Source organism: Octopus bimaculoides, chromosome 25 (genome assembly GCF_046866305.1).
Source record: "Octopus bimaculoides isolate indiv1 chromosome 25, ASM4686630v1, whole genome shotgun sequence".
NCBI classification, from domain to species: domain Eukaryota; kingdom Metazoa; phylum Mollusca; class Cephalopoda; order Octopoda; family Octopodidae; genus Octopus; species Octopus bimaculoides.
This window is the reverse complement of record NC_142952.1, coordinates 11,142,623-11,152,622: the sequence shown is the minus strand read 5'-3', so window position 1 is coordinate 11,152,622 and position 10,000 is coordinate 11,142,623. Positions and strand designations below refer to the sequence as shown.

General features: G+C 39.3%; 1 protein-coding gene across 3 annotated transcripts in view; it reads right to left on the bottom strand.

The window, feature by feature from the left end:
- Positions 1-10,000, bottom strand: part of LOC106872329 (limulus clotting factor C) — a 21,108-nt gene that overhangs the window by 2,164 nt on the left and 8,944 nt on the right. For all 3 annotated transcript variants that reach the window (XM_089342276.1, XM_089342277.1, XM_089342278.1), the window contains 7 exons: positions 9,563-9,655; positions 7,980-8,083; positions 6,583-6,655; positions 5,217-5,347; positions 3,666-3,958; positions 2,928-3,204; positions 1,700-1,828 (listed from right to left, as the gene is read on the bottom strand). In XM_089342276.1, the coding sequence (XP_089198402.1) occupies positions 1,700-1,828; positions 2,928-3,204; positions 3,666-3,958; positions 5,217-5,347; positions 6,583-6,655; positions 7,980-8,083; positions 9,563-9,655 (1,100 nt within the window). The remainder of the gene's footprint in view (positions 1-1,699; positions 1,829-2,927; positions 3,205-3,665; positions 3,959-5,216; positions 5,348-6,582; positions 6,656-7,979; positions 8,084-9,562; positions 9,656-10,000) is intronic.

The window sequence follows — 10,000 nt, the reverse complement described above, 5'->3', positions numbered from 1 at the left end:
CTATGTCCCGCTAATAATAATAATAATAATAATAATAATAATAATAATCCTTTCTACTATAGGCACAAGGCCTGAAATTTGGCGGGAGGGGTAGTCGATATCATCGACTCCAGTACGTAACTGGTACTTAATTTATCGACTCCGAAAGGATGAAAGGCAAAGTCGACCTCGACGGAATTTGACCTCAGAACGTAGCGACGGGCGAAATACCGCTAAGCATTTCGTCCAGCATGCTAACAATTCCCCCATCACAGTAGTAGTAGTAGTAATAATAATAATAATAATAATAATAATAATAATAATAATAATCCTCAAATTTGTGGGGAAGGGACTAGGCGATTACATCGACCCCTGTGTTTCACTGGTACTTAATTTATCGACCCCCGAAAGGATGAAAGGCAAAATCAACCTCGGCGGAATTTGAACTCAGAACTCAGAACCCTGATTACATTTTGCTCATCGCCAAGGAACCTCGGAACAGTTGGGAAAATACCCATGACTATTCCTAAAGTAGAACTAAATGTCAGTCCTGCTATTTTTTCTTGGGAAAGAACTCGATAGAAACTTGCTACTTTAAGGCAGCGAGCTGGCAGAAACGTTAGCACGCCAGGCGAAATGCTTAGCGGTATTTCGTCTGACGTTACGTTCTGAGTTCAAATTCCGCCGAGGTCAACTTTGCCTTTCATCCTTTCGGAGTCGATAAATTAAGTACCAGTTGCGCACTGGGGTCGATATAATCGACTTGATCCATTTGCCTGTCCTTGTTTTTCCCCTCTGTGTGTAGCCCCTTGTGGGCAGTAAAGAAATAAGAAACGTTAGCACGCCAGGCGAAATGCTTAGCGGTATTTCGTCTGGCGTTACGTTCTGAGTTCAAATTCCGCCGAGGTCGACTTTGCCTTTCATCCTTTCGAGGTCGATAAATTAAGAACCAGTTGTGTACTGGGTCGATCTAATCGTCTGGCCCCATCCCCAAAATGTTTGTTTGTCCTTGTTTGTCCCCTCTGTGTGTAGCCCCTTGTGGGCAGTAAAGAAATAAGAAACTTGCTGCTTTGATCTTCTCAAGAAATCTATACTGGTTCCACAATGCGTGGATCACAATTTTGCCTGTTACTTCACCCTTCCTCGCTCTTAACAAAAAGGTATACACAGAGCTACACATCGGCCAAGATGTCTTCCAGCTTTTGTGAACGTACCTATAAGCTTGATACTCTCGTTTTGGGGGTATAATCTCTTACAGCCTTACCGCAAATCTGCGTCTTTCTATCAGTTTTATGTGTTGTGTTCAAATTCCGCCGAGTTCGACTTTGCCTTTCATCTTTCGGGTTCGATAAAATAAGTACAAGTTGAGCACTGGGGTCGATGTAATCGACTCATCCCCTCCCCGAAAATTGTGGCAAAATTTGAAACCAATATCAATACTACTACTACTACTACTACTACTACTACTACTACTACTACTACTACTACTACACCCTCGACCGAAATTACTTGCCTTGTGCCAAAATTTGAAACCAATATTCGAAATCAATGATGCTGTTGCTGATTGTGATGATAAGGACATTATTTTTCGAATATAGTTAGCAACGTAGAAGGTTTTGGAATGTGGGATGGGGGAAATGAGGTGTGAAGTTATGTTTTCACGCCTTTTCCTCAATGAATTAATTAAAAACTTCAAAGAAAAATAATTATTTATACGTACCACGACATGTCCTGAACACCAAACCACCACCGGAATCGTATTTTTGCGAATCAGTGAGTACCCTGTTTTCGGTTGGTCTCGTTCCCGCACAGAATACCTTTTCTAGATATTCGCTTTCCATTTTGGGAACTGCTCAGAAAAGAAACAAAAATGATAGTCTGTTATATCCCTGTACTTCTATGAGATTTATATTTATATTTTTTTAGGGGAGAAACGACACAAAGTGGCGCATCTCCATTTTAATTCACAACCGAGTGAATAAACTTCTACATGACTATTGGTTAAGCAGCTTGCTTTCCAACTCTGTGGTCTTGGGTTCAGTCCTACTATGCGGCACCTTGGGCAAGTGTCTTCTACTGTACCTCCAGGCTGACCAGAGCTTGGTGAATGGATTTGGTTGGGGAGAAACTGAAAGAAGCCCGTCGTGCATCTGTTAAATTTGTGTGAGGTATGTTTAAGAGTTGAAAATTCTCGGAAACATTTTTATACAGAGTAATTATACATCAAAACAGCGGATTGAATCTCTGAAAAATTTCAAATAGCAATTATCTTACATGCTTCTCCTACATGTACAATTTTGTAACTCCTATTAGCAAATGAAACACATTTAATGGTGAATAAATAATACGAATCTTTTTCCAATCCTGTTTTGATATATAAACACACACACACACACACACACACACACACACACACACACACACATGTTTGCCATTTTTTCTCTCGTTGTTTACGTAGTTCATGTTATTTGCACCGTTGGTGACGTCCTGTACATATATATGCTTATACATATATGTGTGTGTGTGTCTGCTATATATTATTTATTATATGTATATATATATATATATATATATATATATATATATATATATATATATATATATATATATATATATATATCCACGTGACCACGTGACCGACCAGACTACCAGGTGTTGTTTATACATCGCTAGTCACGATGCACATTTGCAATGTTTTTAGCCTTCGCATGACGCCACCCTGCTGGCTAGGCGAGCAGGTCTGCATTCCCCACCGATCGAAAGTGGAATTTGGAGCAAAGTGAAATGAAGGATTTTGCTCAAGAACACAGCGCACTGCCCAGTCAAGGAGCGAGGCAATGGGGTCGGGGTGGATACGACAGCGAATGTTTTGTGTTTTTTTTCTTTCTTTAACTAATTGCTTCTAACATAAAAGCAAATAAAATTTCACCGAGATTCTCTCAACTTACATTCTTTCCTGATATTTCTAAGACAATCGTCGTCTTTGAAGACCGATACTTTGGTGGTCAGTAAGCGACTGGCCTTAACTTTTTGTTCAGTTAGGCCCCAACCAGACACAAAGCCTTTGGTGTCTTGTATGGCATAGTGTATTAACATTGATTTATCCGGCAGACATATTGGCTTCGCGAAAGGTCCGAGTTTCACTTTTCTGGACAAGTAAATCAAAGCAATATCGTTCTTCTTTGTTGATGGTTGGTAATAGTCGTGGATATAAACATCGTCAGCCTAAATTGCGATTGGTGGAAAAGAAGAAAAAAAGAAACAAAAACAATACCAATTAGTATTTTCTTAACGATTTTGTCCCAAACAAGACATGAAGCTACTGTGGCGTACTGTACTACAAAAAAGGGAAAAGAAGGGTCCGCCAAATTCAAAGATGTTCTTTGACAGAAAGCTTAAAAGACTGAATATCATAGACCAGAGGAAAAGAAGATGCTGATAGTGAGTTCCAGAGAACAGCAGTTCGAGGAAATAAGCTGTAAGAATAAAAGGAGTCATGAGTAACAGGAAGCTCAAGAGAGAGAGAGAGAGACGATGCGCTCGGGATGAGAAGCGGGTGATACGTTTTAAAGTTTTGACAGAGAGAACTACTATACAGGGTATCCACAAAGACTGAGTACATGGAGTAAATAAAATCATAGCATAAACAATTAAATGTAAGAAATAATAATGTGTGTCCTCCATACCTGAAACTTCTGGACATATCTGTCATCCCGAGAGTTATTTGCGTACACTTTACTGATGTGAACCGTGATCTGACGTAGAGGTAGGGAGTCCTTGGATGTTGAGGCTGTGATACAATGTGCCGCGGTCAAAACCCAGCGATCGCTGATCAGAGTGCCACCGCATCTAAGGACCACTTCATTCAGACCGATGTCTGTGGATATGGCCGCATGCCACGGCATAGCTTCTCGAGGATATGCTCTACCACCGAGTATATTCTCCACGTCCAAATCATGTTTGCTGGTTCGTCCACATTCTAAATTGAAAAGAATAACGGAATAAACGAATGTAATTATTGAAATGAACGAATGTGTCATCGAATGAAAACATTGTTACAGAAGCTGTGAACGAGTATAATCGGTGACAAGTTTTTGAGTTCATGAAAGAGAAAAATGGAATTATTATTTATCTTTCATCTTTTGTCTTTTGCTTCTTTCAGTCATTGGACTACGGTCATGCTAGGGCAACACCCTGAACGATTTAGTCGAACAAATCGACCCCAATACCTAAGTAAACCTGGGGCTTACTTAATCGGAATGTTTGCCGAACTGCTATGTTGTAGAGACAAACACAAACTCACACACACACACACACACACACACACACACACACACACACACACACACACACACACACACACACACAACACACACACACACAAGGGTTTATTCAGTTTCCGTCTGCCAAATCCAATCAGGAGGCTTTGGTTAGCTCGGGGCTATAGTAGAAGAGACTTATCCAAGGTGCCGCGCTGTTGGACTGAACTTAAAACCACCTGATTGAAAAGCAAGTTTCTTAACATCACAGCACGATACATTGGGCAGATATATTCTATTTATCGCCTCGGGACGATCAATGCCTTTTGAGTGAATTGGTAGACGGAGACTGTGCGGAAACTCGACGAATACGTGAGTATGAGTGTGCGTGTGTGTGAGTGTGTGTATGTGTGAGTGTGTGTATGTGTGAGTGTGTTTGTGTGTGTGAGTGTGCTTGTATGTGTGTGAGTGTGCTTGTATGTGTGTGAGTGTGTGTATGTGTGAGTGTGTTTGTGTGTGTGAGTGTGCTTGTATGTGTGTGAGTGTGTGAGTGTATGTATGAGTGTGTGTGCGAGCGTGTGTGATTGTGTGTGTGTGTGTGTGAATATGTACATTTGGGCGTGAATATGTGCATTTGGGCGTGAATATGTGCATTTGGCCTTCACCACCGTTGATCGACCGGCTATGGTTTGTTTACGCCCCAGTATATAAGCGGCTCAGCAAAAGGGACCGATGTAATTTAGTAGCAGACAAAACAATAGGCATGAGAGGATTCGTTTTCTTCGACTAAAATCGCTCAAAGTGTTGCTCCAGCATGGCCACAGTCCAATGACTGAAACAATTAAAAGATGACGTGGATTACTGTCTTCCCCCCTCTCTCTCTCTCTCTCTCCCCCCTCTCTCTCGATCTCCCCCTCTCTCTCTCTCTCTCTCTCTCTCTCTGGTAATTCTTATATAGGTTCAATGTTTCGATCTTACCTGGGACACAGGTAGGTTGAGACCCTGTCCACTCAGTGGTCGGTAAACATTTACGGTTTGCTGATCCGTAGAGTTTATATAACGATGGGCATTTAAAACTCAACACCGTACCGATGGGGAAATCGTCACGCCTGGATACGAAATATAATATTTGAGAAATAAATAAATAAATAAATAAATAAATAAATAAATAAATGTGTATGTGTGTGTGTGTGTGTGTGTGTATGTGTGTGCGTGTAGGCGCAGCGTTGGCTGTGAGATTAAGAAGTTTGCTTTGTAACTACGTGGTTTCGGGTTCAAATACACTGCGTAGCACTTTGGGTAAATGTCTTATTCAAGATGTTCGCAGGCCAACCAAACCACGTGAGTGAATTTCGCTGATGGAAACATGCATACATAACATACATACATACATACATACATACATACATACATACATGCATGCATACATACATACATACATACATACATACATACATACATGAATTAACTTAACTGGCACACCGTCGGTTCCAGTCGCTCCGATCAACGGAACAGCCCGCTCCTGAAATTAACTTGCAAGTGACTGAGTACTCCACAGAAATGGATAATCTCCAAGCAGTTCTCAGGTAGATTCAGCGTGACACAAAATGGGACAAGGCTGACCCTTTGAAATACAGGTACAACTTATTTTTGCCAACTGAGTGGACTGGAGCGACGTGAAATAAAGCGTCTTGCTCAAGGACACAACGCATCCCTGGGAATCGAACTCACGAACTTACGATTGTGAGCCGAATACCCTAACCACTAGGCCACGCACCTTCACAATACATACATACATACATACATACATACATACATACATACATACATGCGACTGATTTTCCGTCTCCTAAATTCCACCTGTCATTTACTGATAACCAAAGTGACACTCGGTGGAATCGAAACCCCGACACGTACAGCTATTATCAACGATAATAAATAAACGCAACTCGAAATCTTTGCATGTACAGAGTATGACAGAAAAAGACCTCCTTTTTATAATTCGGCCATTGACGTGACACTTCTGAAGTTTAGACAACTCGTAATGGTGTCTTCAAGTAGCTATTAATTATTATTAATACGATTTGGAGCAGTGGAGTATGTGTGTCAATTGTTGAAACGTTTATCAAACGTTTATAAAATTCCGAACTGCTTTCTCACACTCTGTAGGATTACAAACGACAATTTACAGAGAATCGGAATCAAAGCATTGGTATTTTGTGTCAATTGTTATATAAATTTGTGCACACGTTACACTTTTTTTAAATCAATTTTGTCAATTATATTAACATCTTCAATTAGATTGGTTTATTAGTTTAAATCAACGAATGTGATTTTTACTTACACTCTGCTGCCGATTGGCCGTTTGGCTGTCCTTTGCGCCTCATTCGGTATTCCCGGCTCTTTGCAACTAATAACTGCAAAATAACATGTGTATGTATATATATATATATATGTTCGTTTTTAAAAGTTTGTTTTTTTAAGAGTTGCTTTTCCTCGCATACGGTAAAAATGTGTTTATTTTGGAAGTCTAGTGTGTGGCATTATTCTGTAGTAATACCCGTATATATATATATATATATATATATATATATATATATATATATATATATATATATATATATATATATATGTACATATGTGTTTGTGTGTTTGAAATATTGTCTAGGTAAATGCAACTGATGAAGACTGTTCAAATTTACGTTGTCAAACGTATTTGAAGAGTCAAAAACCGGTTCTGCATTATCCAATCCCAGGTTGTCCATTTATCGAATGTTCTTCCTAGAGGTAAGACAAATTTTTCATGTTTGCTGCACACACACGTCTTTGCCAGTATATACGCAGTAAAGCTTACAATAGCGTCGTATTTGTATCGATTGCTATTTTCCAGTAAATATTGGTGCCTTGTTGTACCACTCATCTGTATTTATATATATATATATATATATATATATATATATATATATATATCAAATAATGTTTATCGCCATATTGATATGGCTCTTCGACAATACTACCGTTTTTAACTGCAGGAAGAACTTTGATGCAATCTGCACGACGTATATATTGCATCAGGGGAGCGAACCCCTAGCATTTTCTAGCAGGCGACGGTATCACCTGACCAGCCGGTTTCGGGCTATTTGTGCCCATCGTCAGTGGTGAACACTTGGCCGCTAGAGGTAGTAGGAATTTGCTCGGGCTCGCTATGTATAGAAAACCAAGCGGCAATCAGTCACTGATCTTGCAACAAGCACAATAGCTGGTTAGAAAATCTCTATAAGAGATGAAAGTAGTAACTATACTGAGAAGTAACGTTTATCGCCACATCAACATGGCTGTTCGACGTTACTACCGAATTTAACTCCAGACTCCAGTAACAGCCCCCTCCAGCTGGTTATCGATGCAATTTGCATCCGGTTTATACTGCAAGGAGGGGAGAGAACTCCTACTATCTTCTAAAATACGATGGGATCACCAGACCGAACGTTTTGGAGCTATTTATGTCCATCATCATATACATGTGTGTGTGGAGGCACCTGGCTCAGTAGTCAGGGCATTACAGTGATGACCGTAACATTGTGGTCTCAGCTACTGAACCGAGGGACGCGTCGTGTACTTTAGCACGTTGCTGCAATCCACTCACTTGGAACAAGCAAGTAATCTTAGTGTTAAGCGAGTTAAAATAGTGAGAAAGACATATTTGACGAAAACGTTAAAAGGTTATATTTCTCAAGAATTTACCTTTACTGCAAAACGGTTCCGATCCTGACCATTTACCGTCAGCCCCACAGATTCTTACAGATTCGCCATAAATCACGTAGTCGTCATCACACGAGTAGGATACTCTAAATAGAATAAAAATGAATAAATCATATGCATATATATATATATATATATATATATATATATATATATATATATATATATATATATGTATGTATGTATGCATGTATGTATGTATGTATGTATGTATGTATGCACTAGGGAGAATCCAAAAGTAATCGGAAACGTTTACTGTGGGACAAGCCCGTTCTGGTTCAGGCTTCCGCCGCTAGAAGCCAATTGATGCGACCCTCAGGCATCAGTCTGCTGACTGGCGTCGTTTGCTAATGTGGTACTGCGTCGTGGTGTGCCTTTGTTTTGAAGTGCTTTCCTGTTTGTCGATTTTTGCGATGGCTGAAACGAAGGAATTACGTACTTCCGTGAAATTCTGTAGAAATACTTGTCATTGCTTCAGACAGCTTGTAAGGACGCTACCATGAGTAAAACAAATTTACGAGTGGTTTCCACGATTTAGGAATGGTCACTTGTCGCTTGAAGACCAACCTCGTTCAGGACAGCTGTCGACCTCCTGAATGAATGAAAACATCATGAAAATTCATGAACTGATCTTATAGGACCTTCACCTAACAATTGACGAACTTGTCGATATGACTGGTGCTTCCTGGAGATCCTGCCAATAAATTTTGAGGGACGAATGGCAAATGAAAAGAGTTGCAGTAAAATTTGTGCTTCGATTTCTCACGGAAGATCAAAAGCAGTCACAACTGAATGCATATCGTGAACTGAAAGAACAGCTGGAAGTTGGTTCTGACCTGTTTCCGAAGGTCTTTACTGGTGACGCAAGCTGGTGCTAGGGAATTTGCAAATGTGAAAGAGGTGAAGAAAAAAAAAAAAAAAAAAGACAACGGAGGCGTTAAAAGGTATCACTTCGCAAGAGTTCCAGGAGTGCTTCGAATAGTGGAAAACGCGCCTGGACTGATGCATTGCTTCGAATGGAGAATACTTTGAAAGCGATAAAAGTGTAAACGTGTAAAACCAAGTGAATAAAATAACAATTCCAGTTACTTTTGGGTACCCTCTAGTGTATATATATATATATATAAAAGATAATAAGAGTGAAAAAACTACAGAAGGCTTGTGTTACATGGTTAAAGTATATATTTAAATTATGTCAGAAAAATGTTAGAAAAATGTTATAAAATCTTTTTGGTATATAAACATTGTATTTTGAGAAATATATATATATATATATATATATATATATATATGTAAATATAAAAAAAAATATTTCTCCAACCTTACCATTGCTCTCTTTATCTTTTTATTTTTATATTTACATATACACACGCTAATACACGACTTATAATCCCCAATCCTGTTCATACAACAACCGGGGCAAAACTAGTCGGTATACAGCACTTACTCGGTATTACCTGTATCTTCTTGGGTTTGGTTAAATCCAATACCCTCCTTAACCTTATATATATATATATATATATATATATATATATATATATATATATATATACATGGATTCTTACCTGTCGTTGACATTGAAAACAAACTGGTTTTTGCTGTAGTGGATACGGCCGTGTTTCAGTCCTGCAGGAGGGATGCACATGGTTTTCAAACACCTGAAACAACAGATTTTCAGAAATACAACATCCCAAAACTAACAAGAGCTCTCTCTTTCTCTCTGTCTCTCTCTCTCTCTCTCTCTCTCTCTCTCTCTCTCTCTTCATATATATATATATATATATATATAGAGAGAGAGAGTTATTAATATTTCTAAGTCTCTCTAAAGGAGACTACGGCAGCGGTACTGGAAATTAATAGTTATCGCCAAGCCAACATGGCAGTCCCAAAATTAGGACGAAAGCTGCCGTGAATTAGCTCCAAGAAGCCATCGCCTCTAGCTAGCTATGTGACACACGAAACCTGTGTCCTTTATAACCTTCGAAGGTTTCGTGTGTCACATA